This window comes from Ictalurus furcatus, chromosome 2 (genome assembly GCF_023375685.1).
Source record: "Ictalurus furcatus strain D&B chromosome 2, Billie_1.0, whole genome shotgun sequence".
Classification (NCBI taxonomy): Eukaryota; Metazoa; Chordata; class Actinopteri; order Siluriformes; family Ictaluridae; genus Ictalurus; species Ictalurus furcatus.
Genome location: NC_071256.1, coordinates 29,323,662 through 29,346,892, shown reverse-complemented (window position 1 = coordinate 29,346,892; position 23,231 = coordinate 29,323,662). Strand labels below are relative to the sequence as shown.

Genomic DNA, 23,231 nt, shown 5'->3' with positions numbered 1-23,231 from the left:
AACTCAATCGTTCACATTTTAAAACAAACTTGGCTCGGGTCTACAAGGGTACCTTCCGTGATGTAGAGCGCAACAAGTCCTACTTGCTAATTTAGGCTCTGTAATGACAAAAAACACTTCGAATCCACTTCGGAAGTAAACTCTCTGGAATAATATCAGAAGTGCATCTCATCAGTTCTGTACAGAAGTCAAAGCTCAGACGGGAATCGTTCGAGGACAATGTGTAAGTGCTTGATATGCACCATATTAGCTAAGGACAGTCTGATGAAAAGAAAAAAAAAACCAAAGTGTTGGTAACAATCTTTGTTGATTTCAGTTGCATGCTCTCAATCGATATGTGTTCACCGCTGGGCCTTGTATAATTTTAAAATAATTTTAATGTAGTGTAAGACTGAGCACCCGCTTCAGATATTACACCCCTGCTGAAAAAAATCCAGCTTAGTCTAGTACCAGCTACCAAAACACAGGCCGAGCTGATCAAACTGGGAGACCATCTTTGTCAGTTGGTCTTTTCCAGTTTCCTTACTACTTGTCTAAAGTTGATCGACAAATGTTTGCGACTTTCAAACTATCTTTTGCTTAAACATAACTTATCTACAGTGTAGCCATAATAATAATAGCAATTCAGAAATTCTTTCCTTTCGACCTCCACTTAACAGCTGGAGATAGTGCTCTACTCGTTTGACCAGCTCAGCTATGTTTTTGGCAGCAGGCCATGCTCAATTTTTCAGCATCGACTGTTTTGGGAATGTTCTGTTCGCGTCCATGCAATGTTTTAAGTCTCTTACATTAAAAACTAATAAGACATGGGCTTTTAATCGATTCAGATCATTAACCCTTAAACGTTTGACATATATGCTGGGCTATGCTTATAACCGCTACTTACAACTAAACATCAACTTTACTCTTTTTTTTTTACTTTTCAGTGGCAGAGGGCAGAGAGTCCCCTGTCTTTTCCGTTTCTCATGCTGATAGTGACAATGGGGAGGAGGAATCGTGCACGCGCATGGCCCTGCTAAACGGCGTTGACCAGAGTCGGCGGCACAGGACAGCGTTCACGCGGGAGCAGCTCGCGCGCCTCGAACAGGAGTATTGCAAAGAGAGTTACGTGTCACGGGCCAGACGGTGCGAACTGGGGGCGGCCCTTAACCTGCCAGAGACCACCATAAAGGTATTCGTTTTTGAAAATACAGTCACACAAAATAGTGAATTTTTACACCAAAATATATATGTAGGCCTACAGTTTGTTTTGCATTCTAACGGTCTGGTCATATATATATATATATAGCAAATAATTTTCATTTTATAGGTCCGAGATCAGAAAAATATTAAATAAAGAATTCATTTGCATCATACAATGGAGACCAATGAGATGAGATACACTATTGCACCCTTCTTGTGATGATCTTCTTTCCTCCATTTAATTGCAGGTCTGGTTCCAAAACAGACGGATGAAGGATAAGCGACAGCGCCATAGTCTGAGTTGGCCTCACCCACTGGACCCAAATCTGTGTGCCTTTATGGTGAGCCAGGCAGTGACAGGGTTGCCATACCCACTGCTGCCCCACATTCCCCTGCAGTTGTACTCTCAACTGGGGGTGGCAGGTATGCCATCTCTCTCTGGTCTGTCTAGTCCCTACAGTGCTGGCTGTGTGAGACCACTGAACACTGTACTACTTCCACACTCACCCTACACTAGGATTGGTGGGCTTCATTCTCCAGTCCTCTACCCTCCACTGCCCACAATGCAACATCCTAAAACCTGTCCTTGCCCCTACTGCCTCCACTGGTCTCGACCAGACCGAGTACACAAAGCTAGAGGTGGAGTTGGTCTTGGGTTGAGTCTAGCCAGTAGCTCAGAACCCTCAGTTGCACTATTAGATTGCAGAGAAGAAATACATTTGCCCCAGTGAATACAGTGCATTATTTTACATTAAACTTTATGTGTTACTCATATTCCTGAGTAGTCGTGTATTAGTTTAAGGTTAGAACTAAATTCTACAAGAAGGCTGATTTTCAGGAGGAAAGATGATTACTCATCTATCTCAAAAAAGAAGACTGCAACAGCACAGTAAATAAATGTCAATGAAAGAACAACAAATTACCAATGATGCACAAATGTAATACTGTATTTTTTGTTTGTTTTAATAACATATTTTTAGACCTAAAAACTAATGTTTTGTTATTCATTTGTCATTTAAAACAATGCTGCTCCAAAACGCTGTCATAAAATAACTTATATATATATATATATATATATATATATATATATACACACACACACACACACACACACACACACACACACACACTTCATAAAAAGCTCTATGACAAACAAAACTATTAAAATATTTATGAAATGATTTAGGTTTTTTTTCAATCTCAAAAATAAAATATAAATTTTATAATATAAAAAAGAAACACTACAGATTTTCTATAGGCAACAGGATGGCATATTATTGCCAGCTAACAGCTATACAGTCCTGTGTTTGATCCTGGGCTATACTCTCTGTGTGCACTTTTGGCGTGTTCTTCCCATATACATCTTGGTTTCCTCAGCATTCTCTGGTTTCCTACCACCTCCCAAAACACTCCACCAATTGACTTGGCAGATCTAAATTTTCCTACCTGTGAATGAGTGAATGGGTTGACTGGCATCCCATCCAGGGTGTGTCACTGCCTTGTGGCCAGTGTTGTCAGTATAGACTCCAGCTAGCTCAATCATAATTCTGATTAGGATAAAGCAGTTACTGAAGACAAAATAAATGAATGAAAATATATATTCTGATCAAATATGATGCCAATGCATTATATTTCTGTAATGATACATTTATATAGAAAAAAATATATAGGAAAATCGTTTTGCACATTTCAATGTATCTTTCATTCTCACCTGTCAACTCAAACTCTGGCTCAATAAGAGACACTTATCAAAATTACAGATACCACACCACACTAATCCTGTCATTATACCCCATGCTAGACATAATCCAGTGTAGCATGGTGCAACATGCCTTAATACAGGGACCAACCAGACAAAACAGGAGGTGGACAGTCTGAGACCACTAATCCACAAAGATAGGTTCTGTGCTTTATTTAATGATAAGCCAAAATCATATGCTAAGAGCACTATGTACTGAGATACAATTGTATTTCAACTCTGAAATGCACTTGCACAGCCCCAATAAAGAATTGCACAAACAATGCCACATTCATTCCAGGATGGAGACCAGACAACTTGATAAAGTGATTCAGTTTGTAATACCCAGGTATCAGTCTAGTGACACGTCACATAGAACGACATATGGATCAGACCACCTGCAATGGTTCAGGTATTTTATCTTACTTGAGCTGCACCTGTTACAGGCGAGTTATAATCCAGAGGAGCTGGTTCTTCTGCAGCTAAGCTAAAATGAACCACTTTGGTTGGGTAGCTTGAGTTTGCTTCAATATTTCCTTTAATGGGCGCGATGTGTAGCTGTTTTTAGGGTTTTATACAATAAGCTATATGATTTCATCTAAGCTCATGGGTTAATCGCTGAATATCCTTCGTGACTTTGAAGTCCTTTTCTCATTAAAAAAGAAAAGCTTGTCAAGATGCTAGGGTTAGGGTGTGTGGTGCCATCAAAGAGTTCTGTAAAGCCTTCAGAAAAAAGGTTGTGAATGCCTATGAGTCTGGCAAGGGATTTAAAATGACTTCCAAATTATTTGAAATACATCATTTCACTGTAAGGAAAATAATATACAAATTGCACAGATTTCAAATGGCTGCCAATTTGTCTAGCACTGGCCATCCCAGTAAATTCAGCCCAAGAGCAAACAGTCTGATGCAAAAAGAAGTCTCCTAGAACCCCAAAATTTCATCACAGTATCTGCTAGTATGTCCTTCAACTGTCATTGTCAAAGTGCATGCTTCTACAAACAGAAAGAGATTGCACAAATTTGACATGCATGAAAAGTGTGCCAGTAAAAGCCTTTGCAAGACTACAGTTTGCCAGTGAGCATATAGGCAAAGAGCAGGCCTTTTGGAATAATGTGCTCTGGAGAGACAAATCAATGATAGAGTTGTTTGGCCACAGTAACAGCAGACATGTTTTGTGCAGACCAAAGACAGTTTTTCAGGAGAAGCACCTCATACCAACTGTGAAGTATGGTGGTGGAAATATTATGTTTTGGGGTTGCTTCGCTGCCTCAGGGACTGGACAGCTTGCATTCATTGATTCAACTATGAATTCTGTATCATATCATAGAGTGCTCGAAGATAATGTGAGGCTATCTGTCCGAAGATTGAAGTTGGACTTAAAGTGGACATTTCAATAGGATAATGATCCTAAGCACCCTAGCTAATCCACCAAGGAATGGCTGAAAAAGAAGAAATGGAGGGTTATGGAATGGCCTAGTCAAAGTCCCATTGAAATGTTGCAGGGGGAATTGAAATGGGCAGTATATGCAAGAAAACACTCAAACATCCTGCAACTGAAAGAATATTGCATGGAAGAGTGGTCAAAAATTCCAACGAGCCTGGTGGACAATTGTGCAAAATGTTTACAAGAAGTTTTTTTTCTGATAAAGGATGGAATACTAGCTGCTGAGGTCAAGGGTGTACTTACTTTTTTAACAAAAGAATATCACAGCTGTTGAAATTTCTTTTCAATAAATGACTGAAAAAAGTTAATTTTCCTTATGGCTTTGTTCAAGTATCAACTTGATAAATAGGCACTGTTTCGAAGATGATCAAATGTTTGCTTGTCCATACACACACTAATTAATATATATATATATATATATATATATATATATATATATATATATATATATATATATATATATATATATATATATATATATATATATATATATATATATATATATATATATATATATATGTATGTGTATAGATAAAGATATATGAAATACAGTCCTAAACAGCATTCTCCCTATTCAAGTTAAACATCAACTCAACAGCTGACATCTGCAGTAACACAGCTAATGGGTGGGATCGTTTAGTAAAAAAAAGAGTCTTCTCTATGTAGGTTGTGAGAACTGTGACTATTGCTACTGAGTGTAAAAAGGTCTTGTTTCTGGTGGTAGTGAGAGGGTGAAATGAACACAGTAAAAGCTTCTCTTTTGTCTAGATAACACCACTGTGTGATATTTACAACATCCTGCTGCTAATGCAGCCTTGGCCCTGAGAGACTTAAGAGATGGACTTGTTGACATAAGTCCTAAATCAGCTTCATGTCCTCACTTTCAAAACTTTCTTGATAGCACACAGTCAGAATGTATTTGCAGGGTATATTTTACACATGATTCATAATGCGTTGGTATCTCTATTTCCAAAATCAAGTTTACCTCTAAATGTAATTGGGAACTATTTACACTTTTTTGTCATGTGCAAGCTTTTATTTTGAAGTGCATAAACTATTTCTCCACAAATGTCACTCAACTACTTCACTGATCTGTATGTAGAGGGTCACTGTTGTTAAGACTGAGAATTTGGGTAGAAGAAATTTTGATAGATGAGGGCAGATTAGCTGTTCAGATTGTTTCTAAGACATTTGATATGACAACCTACAAACTTTGTACAGAATTCACCATACAGATCTGTTGGTCTTTTTTTATATGGGCATCTCTTCATGTAGGTGTTGAAGGAAATGAGATAGTAGACCAATTAGCAAAGCAAGCTGATTAAAAGTACATATATCCCACAGCATAGAACAGAAACAAAAGGAAAGGTAAGATTAGTATAAGATATGGGACAAGAAACAATGGGGAGAAATAATTATAGTATCCAAACACATGCAGGAAGTGGGGGTGTGTGTCATGGCATTAGAAGAGAGGATGCAATAATAGCCAGATTTTCTATAAGGTAAGGAAAGGTAAGGTATACTTCATTGTCCCAAAGGGAAATGTGTATTGGGCTTAAGAAGAAGCAGCCACTACATCACATAAATCATGACAACTCACAACAATTAACACAAATGCATAAACACAAACACAAATTCGTCTTGGGCTCACGAAAAAGCCACTGTGTCACAAATCACAGCACAACCCACAACATTTAACACAAATACATTATTACACGCATAAAAAACATAAAGAACCTTAAACTATAGTCAGGTCTCGTACTTAGTGCTATTTAATATCTTAATTGCAGATGGAATAAATGAATTATTACACCGCTTCAGTCTAAAACTTGGCATTCTTAACCTCCTGCCTGATGGTAACATTTCGAATTCAAGATTCAGAATGGCAAACAAGATTCAAGAGGTTACTTCTCATGACTGGCAAATGTGTATCTGATAGCTACACTCACCATCCACTTTATTAGGGACACCTGGACCCCTACTCATTTATTCAGGTATCCAGTCAGACAATCATGTGGCATCAGCACAGTGCATAAATGTCAAGAGCTTCAGTTAGTGTTCACAACAAACATGAGAATGGGGGAAAAGTGTGATGTCTGTGACTTTAACCATGACATGGTTGTTGGTGCTAGATGGGCTGGTTTGAGTATTTGAGAAACTGCTGATCTCCTGGGAATTTCACACACAACAGTCTCTAGCGTTTACACAGAATGGTGCGAAAAACAAAAAACATCCTATGTTCTGAGGGTCTGCAGGCTGAATCAACTTGTTGATGAGCGAGATCAGAGGAGAATGATCAGAGAATGAAGAATGCCCAGACTGATCTGCACTGACAGAAAGTCTATAGTAGCTCAATTACCATGGTGAGCAGAAAAGCATCTCAGAATGCACAATACATCAAAGCTTGAGGTGGAGGGGCTACAAAAGCAGAAGACCACATCAGTTTCCAGTCCTGTCAACAAAGAACAAGAATCTGAGGCCATCATGGGGAGACTCACTATAACAGGATAAAACTGGACAAAATAATAGGTGTTCCTATTAAAATTCTCTCTCTTTTCACACAAAGCTTTTCCAAACACTGAACTGTGAGTGCATAGGTTTGAATTTGACATTGGTCGGGACATAAAGTAGTCCACAGAGGAGAACCATATAGTACATCAGCCTAACATTTGTTAGGCACAATAGTGAATCTCACTACTAACATATCACCATGTCACTGTTCAACCTCACATGTGATCCTGCCCAGGGTTCGTACAGATGCTTCATAATAAAATTCCAGGACTTTCAAGGACTTTTCAAGCACTATTTTTTTTTTGTTTTCAAGGACTATACAAGAGATGTCATTCAAATATATTCTTTATTTCTTCTTTTAAAATTCCAAAAATAAATTTATAATAATGAAGCAGAACCTATTTTTACATGGCAGTTTTTCCAGCCATGCTGGACTAAATTTGCATTTCCCATGCATTGCTTAGTCTTCACCATAACGTCAATATACCAACAACTTCCAATGGAAAGCCACTAAATGTCGCTAGATGATGTCATGCGCTAATTAGCATTTCATTACGTCATTGCGTCGTAGTTGCATTCTGCCTAGTGTCAGCCCTTTACGTCTGTTTGCTTCTTTCCTACTCTTTGTGCTCACATACTGTATTTTAAACAGCCGAATTCCCAATAAAGCTGTTCTCATTTACATATTTTTTTTGTTTCTGTTGTCAGACAACGGAAAGAGTATGAAATAGGGACTTAAACGCCGCATTAAGACTAGGCCAACATAACCAGCAGTCACTTCCAAGCCACTTACAAGCTGCTGCGCTATAATCTGAATATCCTGATTTTATAACTGTGACATTGCCTGACAGAATCACCATACACACAATCTAAAGACAACGGCTGTGCTGTGCTGGCAGTGTTTTCAAGCTACAAGCTGCTCATAGTTTGAAGTAGGCTAGTTAAGCTACAGTCAAGCTACCCTTTTAAAAATAAGTAGTTAGCTACACTGCAAGTTATTAAGAAAAAGTAGCTAACTACATTGAAGATACTTAAATGGGCAACATTTTGGTATGTCATGATTGTGAATCAGCTTATGAACAACTGGGTACAATTCTGCATAAATAAATTAAACACAATTACAAAATAATTCAGAATAATTACGTGTTTATAATGTGTACATTAGGCTACTTATCAATTGAACATTACAGTCGTGTTCATTTCTATATGAGTCCTTAAATTTGTGCTTGAACTCTTGGATGTTGTATTATAATCAAAGTATTGAACAAAGTATTTTAATCTTTGGTTTGCAAATATTACATATAAAGGTGTAAAATTTATTATTTGATTCCTTAAGGCACATGAACTTTGACAGAAAAGGCCAAGGGTAATTGATTTTCTCATTATCGGAATCAGTCGCCATCTCCCGCTCAATCATGGATAATAAGGATGAATAATCAATACTTCCGATAGGCCAATAATAATAAATGCAAAGGTAATTTATATATATATATATATATATATATATATATATATATATATATATATATATCTCACCACCACCACCAACAACAACAACAATAATAATAATAATAATAATAGTTATCTTTAGGTTTTTTGTTTTGGTTCTTCTTTTTTTTTTTTTACCACTGATTGATTAATGAATCATGGAAATAATAATAAATAATAAATAATAAATAAGTTAAGATAGGAACTTTTTGGCTTCCTGCTCCCTTAAACGAACTGTTTGAGAAATACAATCAGACCGTTGTATTCAGAAAATAATATAAATTCTTTGGCATACACTGATAAACTTAGCCTATTGAATTATTTTATTTATAAGTAAATGAAAACATTGTGTTGTGCTGCCTATTAACAGCAAAACGCTGGTAATATTCTCTGTATCAGAAAATAAACTGTAGTGTTAATTTATTATGATATTATCATTTACCCGCCCCATACATCATGTAACAAACTGTGGTTGGTCGCTTTATGTGTCCATCAGATGGTCACTTCCTGTCCATATGAGTTACAGTGAGGCTCTTAATTCCTGAAGTAGGATAGATTTACATGTAAAAACGTGAAATAATCACTCAGAGAGAATGTTAGAAGTGACAGAATGTCTCTCTCTCTCTCTCTCTCTCTCTCTCTCTCTCTCTCTCTCTGAGAAAGGTGTACCTGCGGCAGGAAAGCAGGACCTCATGCTCGCAAGGCAGTACTGGCCACTCTCTTCAATGGAAAGTAGCTAAGGTTTGTAAAATAAAAATTAAAAAAAAGGAATTTAAAAAAAGCCTAGGGAGTCTGCAAAGTGTATCAGAGCTGTCTGTCACAATGAGTGAGTGAATAGCGGGAGGAGGGGGAGGGGTCATATTCACTCTAAAAACTGAAATGTTTAGGCTCAACAAAAAAAAATTAACGCAACAGTTTGCAATCTTTGAATTATGACAACTTCTAATTAAATTAAGCTCAACCAACGAACTGCACTGAGTTGTATGACCTTTTCCTCTACAATCAAATGTATCTTCAATTAACACTGTATTAATGTTATTAATGTATCATAAACAAGTTTTTTAGTTGATTACTCATAACAATTAAGTTGTTCCAAATAGTTTTTTTTTTCACTTTATTTAAAAGAAATTTAAGTGTTATGTACTTATTTACCATATTTATGAACACAAGTTTTTAAGTAGACAATCATTTAAAAAATGAAGTTGCTCCAATTAGATTTTCTCCAGTAGAATGCAGCCTTTTAAACCAGGAAAAATTACTAACTAAGTTGTATAACAAACCCAGTGTCATTTACAATACAAATATCATACCCAACATCTCTGCAGGTTTTAAAAACACTGAATGAAATGAGCAATATAGACAAAAAAGAAACACTCTGCGTCTACTACTTTTATCCCTCTCATAGAACAATCCACAGTCCAAAGGCTGCTAATTTTGGTCAAAGAGCAAATTGACTTCAATGGAGCTAGAACGCTATCTATGTGAACGACAAAAGATTTTTCAAAATGTGTCAATACATGAAATTAGATTACACAAGGTAGTTCACAACATAGTCCATCACCTGTATTAGCAGGTATAGCCTAACCTATACATGAGTCTACAATTGTTCATATCACAATTGAGAATATGCCCAAATTCATTGCTTTAGAAGAATTTATTTGTAAATGAAATGATACTCACCTTGAAATGTCCTTTGTATAGTATTTGTTCAGTCTACAGGTCATCTAACACAGTCTTAACTGTCTGAATGTGTCCAGGCATGTTAAATGGGTAGGGGAGGAAACTCAAGGTGGAGAAAAATAAAGTTATCAAGCCAATTTCATTAAGTTACTACAACTTAAATTTTGTTTTATATCAATTAATGCAGAAATTTCCATTAAAATTACACACAATATTAAGTTGATGTTATCATCAACATTATTATGTCAACACAACTCATCAAAATAATGTTTGCAACTTAAAATATTTAATTAAAACAATAAATTAGAATTTTAACATTTAATTAAGTTGTGGTAATAGGTCCCCTGAATTACTTTTAGAGTGTTGAGTGAAAGGATTGCATCCATGTTCTATCGAGTTTTTAGTGATTTCACATTTATTGACCTTTTATAATTCAAGCACTTTTTAAGCACCATTAAATAAAAATGGCTACTTTCAAGGTTTTCCAGTATTTAAATTTGAAAAAGCCAAATTCAAGCATTTCAAGCACCTTGTACAAACCCTGCCTGCCTCTCTCCCTGCTCAGTCTGAGCTACACAACACACAGACAACAATGGTTATATATATAAATATATTGTTACAGCCGAGTCTGGGTTAGGCCACACAGAGTAACAAGCTCTGGATTCAATTGGATTGATCTTTAAATAAGGGAAGCTAGGAATAACACAAACAAGGTTGTGTGAAATAGGTTGTGGTATATTGCAACAGACAATTATATACATATAACTGTACAAATTAACCAAACCAGGCATAACTTCAGGGTGGGCCAAGGCCAAAATAATAAACAAAAGAGTTCTATTAATAGGTTACCTAAAAGGAAAAGAAAGAAAAATACAAGGATACTTCCCTGACTACCTAAGCAAAAAAACAGACACAAAAGGACCCTCTCCCAAAAGAAATGGCAGCCACACCCCTACTGCCGGTGAATCAAGCAAACATATATACAATAGTGAAGAGAATGCACAATAACAGATACAGGGACAACCAAACTCAAAGTCCAAAAACCAGGCAAAAGTCAAAAACCAGAACAGCCATTAGAAAATAACACACAACCAACCACAACCAACCACAACCAACCACAACCAACCACAACCAACCACAACCAACCACAACCAACCACAACCAACATCCCACACCATTCTTACTCCTCTTCCTGTTTAAATATAGCCACCAATCAGTGAGGTCATCCTGGGAGGCGGGAGCAAGGCAGGCTAGGGCAAGCTGGAAAGTCTGGGAGGGAGTTCGGACCTGCACACAAAATATGTCACAGTACACAAAAACTTCCCATCCCAAGATAGCGGGTTGTAACAATATTTTAATTGTTTGATCAAAATTATTGCTAGGGACAATTCAGTAGTTGCTGGAGATTGGTAGGGACATGTCCGTAGCATCCCTAAAAAATTTTATGCCCCTGGAACTGTCGCTCACTCACGTCACCATTCTGTGTAAACTCTAGAGACTGTGTATGAAAATTTCAGGAGATCAGTAGTTTCTGAAATATTCAAACAGCCTACAGGCACAAACAACCTCTGTGGTAAAATTCACAGAGATCACCTTTTTCCCCATTCTGATGATTGATGTGAACATTACCTGAAGCTCTTGACCTGTATCTGCATGATTTTATGAGTGTGCTGCTGCCACATGATTGGCTGATTGAATAACTGCATGAATGAGCAGGTGTACAGGTGTTCCTATTAAAGTAGATGTTGAGTGTATATTCATTGTTAGCAGCCAAACAATGTGTGTGTACACTGTAATGCATTTGAAAGTGTTCTTACTGTCATTGAATCGATGGGATTATGTAATGTATCAATTTATAATTTTACAAACTGCCCCAGGTCAATTTAAAGTATGCAGTTAGTTGCTAAACTGCCTGAAAACAACAGGATTGACTACTAGCTTATACACTATATGGTCAAAAGTATGTGGATACCTGACCATCACACTCATATTTGGGCATTCCCCAACAGTTGCCACAAGGTCGGAGGCACAATTGTCTTTGTATGCTGTTGAATTACTAAGCAGCCTGGGTCAGACATATTCCAGTGTCATATTAAAAACATATATATATATATATATATATATATATATATATATATATATATATATATATATATATATATATTAAAATATATCACAGAAACATGGATTTCACAATAGCCAGGGTTATGATTCCGGATTACATTGAAGGTCAGCAGCTTGAAGCAGGAAATGACCACTCTCACTCAACTGCTCTGTAGGTCAAATTCAACGTCAAAGTAAATTAACCATGCCCATATCACCACTCCTATTTGAATAAGATCAAAGTGTAATTAATACATTCAAGGCATGTTTCATAACATTTTTTTTTTTTTTTTTAAATAGGTATGCTTGTACTCTTTTGTAGTTTCACATAACCATAAAGTGATAAATGGTACTAATGGTAATGAGTGCTTCAAATTGTACACTGAGAGAAAAGCCATTTAACCATCAGTTTCTAACGTTGCCATGACACCTATTGTAATACTCAGAATCATTGTCACATCCAAGCCAATCAGAAATGTTGAGAACCAACCAATCATGACAAGTAATTTCATAATGTGGAAAAGTGGCAATATTGCTTAGCCTATAAGAGGTTTTGGGTAGAGTTTCCCATTTAATCTACAATATATAAGCCTCATCACCTCCCAATCAAGATATGTCAATTCTCACTTAAAATATTTTCAGTGCCAACAGTCAGCACTTATTTTTTTTTTTTTTTTAAAATGACAGATTGTAACTTCTTATCTTCTCTTCATTTTGTCAAATTTTGTTCAGTAATTATATAAGTCAATATATGCAAACTGCCCAGTAACAAAACTGTGCATACTGTGTATTGTATTGCTACAACACTGCTTGCTATTTGCTTTAATAAGGAGTTAGCTCCCTTCAGCTGCAAGAGCATTAATGTGGTTGGGCACTGATGTTTGGTGATAAGGCCTGACTCAAAGGTGATAGTACACTTAGGGTTGGGGAGGTCAGCCCTTTTCAGGCCATGCCGTAGCATCTCAGTTGCTGACACTATACATTATTACATATACACTATACAGACACAGCATGCATAACCTAAGTCTAAAAATATTGTGTGTAAAGCCCTAAATTACACCAGAAGTGGACTGTGCTCAAAAGGACATGGTAACTAATCTTGATATGCCTGAAGAAAAGAATTTCACTGCGCTGTAATGTATGTGACAAATAAAGGTTCCTTCTTCTACTTCCTTTTACACTTACATATTTTTTTATATCTGGTGTCTGGCTTGAGTTTCTCTTAAGCAATTAAAAAATTCACTCAAAGCCCATGTATAGTTTAAAAATGAATGGGTACAGGACCTGCAGATCTACACGATCTGTGATAACACAGTCATCAGTCAGAGTGCTTTCATTGTGCTCCACTGTGTTACTGATATTTCAAAATAAGTACATTACCTTTGATCCACACAGGAAATCTTTAAAATAACATCCATTGTAGATTTTTTTTTTTTTTACCACAACATGGGTGCTGTTGTAGCACTTTATAACAACACTACCATATTGACTCAGAACATTCAGTTTGTATGCAAATTTCTCAACTAGATAGGCTGGCTAATTTACATATTTATGTACACATTCCTATATATGTATATTTTGTATAACAATTCTCAAATATGGTAGTGGAAATGTAGGCATGGTTATATGGTTGCAGAATGTGACCTACATAGTCACCCAGTGATAGTTTGCATGCATAGTGAGCATTCTAAAAGAAGAGAGAGTGAGAGAGAAATATATGAGGTGGTATGAGGATGGAAATATATATGACCCTGGGCTGTGTAAAACGGTAAATATAGTCAAAACAATAAAACACAGAGACAGGTTGAGAAGGTGCACTGAACATTGTCCATCTCACAGCTTATACCTACTGACGTGTAAAGGATCATGTGATTTCATCAGCACAGAGATGCATAGTCTGTTGAATAATATGAGTCCCTCCATAAAAACTGCAGCCAAACTGTGAAATGAGGATAAAATTCCAGAAAAAGGGAATTTTACACACCCAACCTTATACTGACATTACCATCAGACAATCACATATTGGTAAAAAAGATAACAGCTCCACTCAAACATGAGTATGAGACATCACATGTGCAGTTTCCATGGAATTTGACCCAAATTCTATAAAGAGGACAATATTTTTCTTCTGGTAATATTGGAATTATAATGTATTACAATTAATAAGCTATTCATAAAGCTATTCAGGTAGAGCATGTGTATTGGCAGATATACTAATCATCTTGTCACGTCATGGAGGTAAGGACAGATGCAGATGCAGAATCTAAGTTCAAACGTTTTAATGAAGTACAAACAAAACATAAAACAAGACTTACAAGAACCAGTTCTAGAATGACGTGAGACAGAAGGATAAACCAAAACAATGCAAGACAACCCATGTAGTGCTGAATGTGACTATTTATAAATACGTGCTAATGAGCCAAACGTAAATCAGGTGAACTAGGTGCAGTGGCTGATGGGAATCATAGTTTTATTCCTTTTCCACTATTTACGTGACACATCTAACAAATCAGTGTAAGTGTAACAAAACTACAGCCATGTTTGCACCAATATAAGACATTTTATTGGCTCTAAATGGCACAAACAAACACAAAGTCAGCAATCACACCAGCCTTGTAAATCAGAATGGGTGGTTTGATACAACAGTCTCTGCCTAGTATTTTGGGCATTAAGAGAGAGACTCCAATTATGGGCCCTAAAAGCCTCAGTTTAAGCTTGAGCAATAATTTAAGCTGCAAAGGGAACAGGAACAATGGTTTGGTAAAGCATACATCAACATGAGCTTTCATCAATGACAACTTCATCTTGGAATTCAGGATATACAACAGTTTCGTTTGGATCTTTAACTAGATGATGCTATAGATACAATTAGGAAAACCGTGTGTATATGAAATGCAGCAGTATGCATCACTTTCCTGTCTTTGCTTTGGCACACACAGTAAAGTATACTCATCTCATCAGCCCCAGTAAGGCCATAATGTTCAGTTTCTGCACAGACAAATACACTTAAAAGTGTCACAGAACTGTGTACTGCATCAACCACTAAACTTCACATCTGCGAGTGAGAATGTATCATTCTAAAAGTTATCATGGCTTTAGTTATCAAACATGACATCTTCGATAATTGTGTCAGACGGCAAGGCAATGAATGACTATGAGGGATTTGCTGATACAGCCACAAGAGCATTCGTGTGATCAGGCACCAATGTCGGGCGAGGAGGCATTCCACTTCATCTCATAGGTGTTCAGTGGGGTGGAGGTCAGGGACCCGTGCAGGCCACTCAAGTTCTTTCACTCCAACCATGGCAAGCCATGTCTTCATGGACCTCATTTTATGCACAGGGTCATTTTCATGCTGGAACATGTTTGGGCTTGGCCCTTTAGTTCCAGTGAAAGGAAATTGAAACACGACAGCATAAAAAGACATCCAAAACAACTGTGTGCCTCTTTGTGGCAACTGTTTGGGGAAGGCCCACATGAGGGTATTTTCATCCAAATGAGGCAAACAGTATAGTAATTACAGCACTTTTTAAATGTATGGTGGAACAAAACACACTGCATCTGTAGAAAATTACATAATGTGCGTTCCCCTATCCCCTCTCTGTGTACAGCTTGAGTACGACCCTTAACTCACATATAAAGCTGATAATTGAGCAACATTTGTTGGTTGTCCATTTTGATATGGGACTCCATTTCTCACAACACACTATTACAAACACCACCATATGTTTAGTCACATGATTCATATCCACCGCCACATTCTCCAAAATTCTATACTGCACACACATGAACACAATCACTACTTCTCCTCATTGCTTCTATTTATTCTAGTTTCATTAGAACAATCTGGTTTTATTTGAACATCGCTCCCAGATTTCTACTGACAATTCTAATTCTGTTGTTTGTTTAATTTCCATTCTGGATTACAATCTTGATTACAATCTCTGTTTGTTTGATACGTTTGATTCATGTTATTATATGTTGGCTAATATTTTTCCTTGTTTTTTTTTTAAAAAAAGTTCTGAAAGTTCCCAGAGATGTTGAAGTGAGCGTTCCATTATTATTCAATTAGCCTATCACAGCAAGATCACCAAAGTCATTTGGTTGAGAATCAATAATAAATAAATAAATAAATAAATAAATAAATAAATAATCTTACTGGGGTGTTTCCTGCCTATGGACAGATGAAACAAAGATCAGCTTGTACCAGGATGATGAGTAGAGAAAACCATGGAGAAAGGAAGGAACTGCTCATGGTCTGAAGCATACCACCTCATCTTATAGTGTGGGCATGCATGGTTGCCAGTGGAATTGGTTCTCACATATGAAACATGTCGTAATTCCTACACCATTCATCCAATTTGGACATAAATACCCTTAAATTAAAGCTAAAAGTCTGAGGGCCACTTATATGATCTTATATGATTACTGGGGTAGACAGCTAATATAATATTTATGTTATTAATATTAATATTAATTTAAGATATTAAGATATATTCTGCGCTATTTCTAGATCCCTAAGAAAATTTGCGATATTGACCATGTTAACTGTTTTGCACAAAAGATCAAGTTTTCCTTGAGTCTTATCCATTCCATTAAAGCATGTATTCAGATGGCAATCCAATGGATTTGATTTAACATGAATCGTCAGGTTTTACAAGTTAGCAGAGTCAATGGCAGCTCAAATTTAATGTCATTATAACAAAAGAGGGAAATACCAAATAATAAGAAATTCTGAAATTCATGTAAATATTTCTAACTCTGGTTACGACTGATAATACAATTAAACTAAATTATCAAATTATTGTATCAAATTATTATATACCATGGAACACTGTAAAGACAATAATCAACAAGTAGTGAAAATATGACACAACAGTAAAATTACTAAGAAGAGGACATCCCTCCAAATTTGATGAGAAGCCAAGGGAGGCTGCCAAGAGACCTACAGTAACGTTAAAAGAATTGCAGAAATTGCTGGCAAGTACTGGTTGCTCCTTACATGTGACAATTTCCCAAATTTTTCATATGTATGGGCTACAGGGTAGGGTGGCAAGACAGAAACCTTTGTTAAACAAAAAAAAACATCCAAGCCCCGGTAAAATGTGCACAAAAAATATATCCAATCTCTCAAAATAATGTGAAATAGTGTATTACATGTATTAGTGTATTAAATAGTGTATAACTTTGTATGAGACCAAAGTTGAACATTTTGGCAATAATACCAAAAAATATATTTGCAGCATAAAACACAGCAGATCATTCAAAGAACACCATCCCCGTGGTGAAGCATGGAGGTGGCAGCATCATGCTTTGGGGCTTTTCTTCAGCTGGAACTGGGGCTTTCATCAGGGTGTAAGGAATAATGTATAGCACTGAAAGTTGAACTGTCATTGAACAGATTGTCAGTCTGATCTGAGCCCTGCATAATTGAGGGTTGTATGGAAGGGTGTCTAGAAAGAGACCGCTGCCCAAGAAGCAGCATATGAGAGCACATGAGTAACCCACTGAAGATGTGGGTTTTTTGGTGTGATGAGACCAAGACTGAAATACTGTATTTGGGTTTTCAAACTGCTGTGTTTCAAAGTGCTGTGTATGGCGCAAAAACACATCTAATGCTCCCCTGGCAGCATCATACTCATTCTTGGCAAAATTGAATGGAGAATGGATGGAGCAAAATACAGGGGACATTACAAGAGAACATGCTTCAGTCTAAAGAAACACTAAAATGGGATACATTTCAACTTTTAGCAGGACAATAGTCCCAAACACAAAGCCAAGGCAACAAGAACTAGCTTTAAAAAGGATGAATTTGTTACATCGGTGCTACAAGCCAAAGTCCAGAACTGAATCCCACTGAGAAACTGTGGCACTGTTTGAAAATTGCAGTCAATATACAACATCCACCCAACCTGAAGAACCTGAAGCAAATCTGCCAAGAATAATGGGCAAGTGTAAGGCCCAGCGCGACTTTGACAAGGGCCAAATTGTGCTGGCCAAACAACTTGGTCAGAGCATCTCCAAAACGGCAGGTCTTCTGGAGTGTTCCCAGTATGCAGTGGTTAATAACTACCAAAAGTGGTCCAAGAAGGATAACCATCGACAGAGTCATGGGAGCACAAGGCTCACTGATGTGTGTGGGGAGCAAAGGCTAACCCGTCTGGTCCGATCCCACAGAAGAGCTACTGTAGCACAAATTGCTGAAAAACTATATTGCTGGATATGATAGAAAGGTGTCAGAATACACTGTGCATCACAGCTTGCTGAGTATGAGGCTGTAGATCATTCAGAGCACCCATGCTGTCCAATGTCAAAATCACCTACAATGGGCACATGAGCATTAGAACTAGACCATGAAGCAATAGAAGAAGGTGGCCTGGTCTGATGAATCATGTTTCTTTTACATCACATGGAGAGCCAAGTGTGGGTGCTTCGCATGTTCATCACTGACCTGGGGAAGAAATGGCACCAGGATGCTCTATGGGAAGAAGGCAAGTTGGCGGAGGAAGTGTGATGCTCTGGGCAATGTTCTGCTGGGAAAACTTGGACCTGCCATTCATGTGGATGTTACTTTGACACATATCACCTACTCAAACATTGTTGCAGACCAACTACACCCCTTTATAGCAACACAATATTACGCGGGGGGTTTTAGTGTTATTGTTGAGATAACATTTATATATGCTTTGTTGCTTTGTTCTGAAAACCAAATGTGATTCTAAATGTTAGTATTAATGTTGCATTAGAATTATTGTTGTATTGTGTTGTGTAGTTGTGCTGTGTGATCAAATGTGTAGCTTAAAGTACAATGCCAACCATGTTATTACCACATGCAGTTAAATAGCAGGGGAGCTCAATTGTGTATGTGGCACTTGAAGCATGCTTCTGGACCTGAATACAGAGCAGCTAGTCTGCACACTTACCCTGCCAATGAGACATGCTATACTTTTATTGGCCTCCACACACACAGAGTCTGCACAGGTCCTAAAGGCTACTGATTCACCCTCCCTTCATGCTTCCTTTGCAACTGCAGTCAGCAGAATTGGCTATGCTTTATAATGAAGCCTATTAGGAACTGTTACACACTGGCTGTAAGAAAGTAGTGAATATTGAAGATTCAGTTATTCAGAAAGACGTGAATATTGAAGATTCAGTTAAGATTCACCTTTCTTAGCCAGTCATAATGCAATATACACTCAGCAGCCAGTTTAATAGGAATACCTGTACACTGAGTGACAGTTCTACCTACCTGTCCATGCGCAACAATTTGAAAAAATGTGATTGGTTGACTTTACGTGTCTTGGAGGAAGCACAAGCTAGTTTTCACCGGTGAGTGAAAACTAGCTCTGATGTAACATTTGGGGGTTTTGAGACCTTCCTAGTGACAATATTTTGTTGCTAGCAGCTTGTGAAAGAACATGACTGTTAAAATTATAGAGTTGTAGCATAATGTTAGATATGAGTGTGGCACGTCAAACCAATATCTGACCAAGCAATTAGTTAGAACAATATACTATAAACACAGTGGAAAAAATAAAATATCATTGGAAAGTTTGTGCTGCAGTGGAGAGGAAATATGCTAAATAAAATCACCTCGTGATTTGATCGGGCGCTGTAGAAAATAAAATACCTTTGTGACGGTTCCACTGAAAATAAATAAAATAACGCGCTACTAATAGGGGACAATGACATATCACCCTCTACTTTTTCTCCCCCTGCACGTCATCGGCTATTACATATGCTCAGAATATAGCTATCTGTTTAGTTGTTTTCAAACAGAAACGAGGATGATCACGACAGGCTAATCCTATTTCTCACCAGAGTCAATACATTGTGAAAAAACAAACTATGGTTTGAGTATTTAACACTTGGGTTAAATATGGCATCAATGAAGAGTTCGTTATAGCGTAATTACTGCATGTATGTTATGATATGGTCATACACCCACGAACAAGCATAGGAACTAGAATTAAATATTTTAGCGACGGTTCAAACAAACAAACAAAAAACACGAACAAAAACAGTGACGGAGAAAAAAGGTATGGTTTCTCACAGTGGGAGAGAGTAGCTAATACCATCCTTTCCACCCTGAGGAACTTGTCTCCCTTTATTTACACTTGCGTTGTGGTCTATTTTTCGAGATATTTCTATCTTGACCACCGGTGACACAGAGTTATATCGTTTGGGGTATCCACTATGGTCAACTTGCTATTATAGGCTAATAAAAGCTAAGGTGATCTAAGCACCGGACCTTTTTTCAAACCTTAATTGTTGGGTGAAAACAGTTATACTGATGTGACTCAATTATAGTCTAGGCTTTCCAGGAAGACTCGTGGCCACACTGGAACAGTATTTTTATTTTCACTAACTCAATAATGGCAATGATTTTTCTCTTTTATTAAAAATAATACTGTAGCTTTAATATATACTAACTACATGAACAGATAACCATTATTATCTGTTGATAACCAATTGATAACCAATGTTTTTTTGCTCTCACATTTACACAATAACACATTTCTCACACAATGAATGTTTCAGTGTTGTGATGTGTTAATGCATAGTGTAATCCTTGTGCATTTATGTATTTATATAAAATGTATATTTATTTTTTGAAACATAGAACAAATAAAGTAATATGTTGATCCAACCATCCAACCTAAGACACAGGGCGATTGCTTGCCTAAAATGTGCACCTTATGAAACCTGGAATAGAAGAATGGTATTGCTCTGTGCTTATGTCTCTTATGCCACCTACTGGACAGCATCGTAAGCTTTTTCTGACATTGCTTCCACAAGAGAGTTTGCCACAAATCTGGGTTGAGGGGCCTCATTTGTAAAATGTTCGTACGATCAGATTGGATCTTAAAATCCGTGGATTTGTTCTTATATTTAACGTGACGTGCAAATAAGAGATTTTTAATAATAAACCTGGCTTGAAAGTATTCTTATAGGTACGCGAAGTGAAACGTTTGTGTATGAACAGGTCTAATATAGCCTAGTAGTGTTGTAGTATTATATAGTAAAATGGTAAATGGACAATACATGCACGTTTGTAGGTAATAATAAATTAATAAATTAATAAATAGTCTACTACAGGCACAGAAGGTGTCCCCTTGAGGGCATCACCCCAGCGAAAAAAAATTCCTTTCTGAAGGTGTAGAGAGAGAGAGAGAGAGAGAGAGAGAGAGAGAGAGAGAGAGAGAGAGAGAGAGAGAGAGAGAGAGAGAGAGAGTACACAAAGTTTCCAGAGAAACAGGATGTTTCGGACAAAAGTCTTATTTATTTTTCTTTTATTTCATTAATTCTTAAAATAGTTGTAAATAATTATTGTAATTAATTAATTTATATTTTATTAGTATTTATGTGCTATTGTTTTTTATCATACTTTTCTCCGTGATACGCCCAACAAAACATGTTATTAATATCTTAACACCTCACTGGTCTGCTATTGTTAATTACTTATTAGGACAATAAATATAAGCTATTTTGTATAACGCGCTGTCTCCTTTCTGCATCATGTGCCGTTGACGAGGTCCTCTAAACCTGGTACTTTACGATTCAGATTTCTGCCTCGTTTTTTTTTTCTTTTTCCTCCAATGATAGACTTCACTTGCCATTTAAAAAGAAATTACCATGACTAATTAATTAACCTTGCCATTTGTATTGCTTCCTCGTGGGGAGTCGATGCGTTTGTTCATGAGAGCATGATTTTAAGATCATTTACAATTAATAAACAGTCTACAGTTAAGATAGGGACATGTTTTCGTGTCTATGGACGTGTTTATAAATGAAGCTCCAGGATCACAATCAGTGTGCAGAATTAATGCCCAGCATGACTTTTCTATACTGGTAAATAAATAAATAAATAAATAAATAAATAAATAATAATAATAATAATAATAATAATAATAATAATAATAATAATAAATTAATAATAATAAAAATGAAAATAAAATAAAACAGTTCCCATTCTAGTAACACATAAAAGAAAAGACAAACAAAAATAATGGAAGGTGCAGAGAGGAACGTAATGAAAGTAAATATACTTTCTTACAGAAAATCGAGGAAGAATGACAAAACGTAACTCCCAGTGGTCAGTGGTAGGTCCACACTTGCATACCTTATTCTTGTATACATACCTTTTGTTTCAATGTGGTTTATTAATCATTCATAGAGGTTACTAAATTATATGATTTAAGAAGACCAACTGAATTATAAGACAGGAGTTATAGGGGTGAAGGAAAGTTAAAGGCACATACGAATATTCCACACTCAAAAACAGGCCAAGATAAAATTGTTGAGTGTATTATATTATGATCAGGATGCTGTAAAAATCATGCACCCTGACAATAATTAAGCAGAGGGCATTCTGACTTCCTGCGGTTAGGGAAGAGACTCTTTAAAAGGCCTGCCTCTTGTAAACAACATCAGAGGAAGCTCATTCAGAAGGACCTGCATCTTTCATATGGCGCTTAATACTTATTCCCTGACTGTTAAAACTTCGCTCTGCACAGTAAAAAAAAAAAAAAAAGGCGTGCACCACACCATGCAGTAAAGAAATCGCAATAAAACAGCCTATGCTGGAGCTACATAAGAGCCTGGACTTTAACTCTACTTCCACTAAGTCCTTCAACAGCCCCTGAATGTCATAGAGTATGTCTGAAATTTTAAAAGGTATTTACAATTCAGTCAGTGTAATGAGGTTCAGTCCTTACAAAACTGGTACCAATGATTAGAAATCTATATTGTACACCTTACAATAGGTATATGTATAAGTCCCTGGTTTTTGCTATAGTATTTAGGTAAGATGTTCCTTGGACATGACCTAATCTTAATGAACTGTGATGTTCACCAATATATTATGTTTAATGGGTTGATTGCTGAAAATGTTTTTGTTCCTCCTTAAGCTAATGCCTCTCAGACCAAATCTTCATGTGCCACCCTGTAGCTGTCCAGTCTGTTTTGGGTGAGCAAGCCATTAACTGGGTGCAGACATCAAAAGTGAGCTAATAAGTGAAGCAAACCCCAGATCTTTCACACGGTTCTGGAGACCCTGGGAGGTCAACAGAGAGAGCGATG

The 23,231-nt window shown here is 36.8% G+C and overlaps 1 protein-coding gene across 1 annotated transcript; it reads left to right on the top strand.

Annotated features, from left to right (window-relative positions):
* Positions 1–200: 200 nt before the first annotated feature.
* eve1 (even-skipped-like1) lies at positions 201–1,913 on the top strand. Its single transcript, XM_053640766.1, has 3 exons — positions 201–223; positions 927–1,171; positions 1,431–1,913. The coding sequence occupies exons 1-3, from the start codon at positions 220–222 to the stop codon at positions 1,911–1,913; spliced, it is 732 nt and encodes a 243-aa protein (XP_053496741.1). The 5' UTR covers positions 201–219.
* The last annotated feature ends 21,318 nt before the right edge of the window (positions 1,914–23,231 follow it).

Bases quoted from the DNA above. Each gene is read 5' to 3' on its own strand.
- eve1 (XM_053640766.1), top strand. The intron at 1,172-1,430 runs GTATTCGTTTTT...ATTTAATTGCAG, and splicing joins TGCCAGAGACCACCATAAAG to GTCTGGTTCCAAAACAGACG.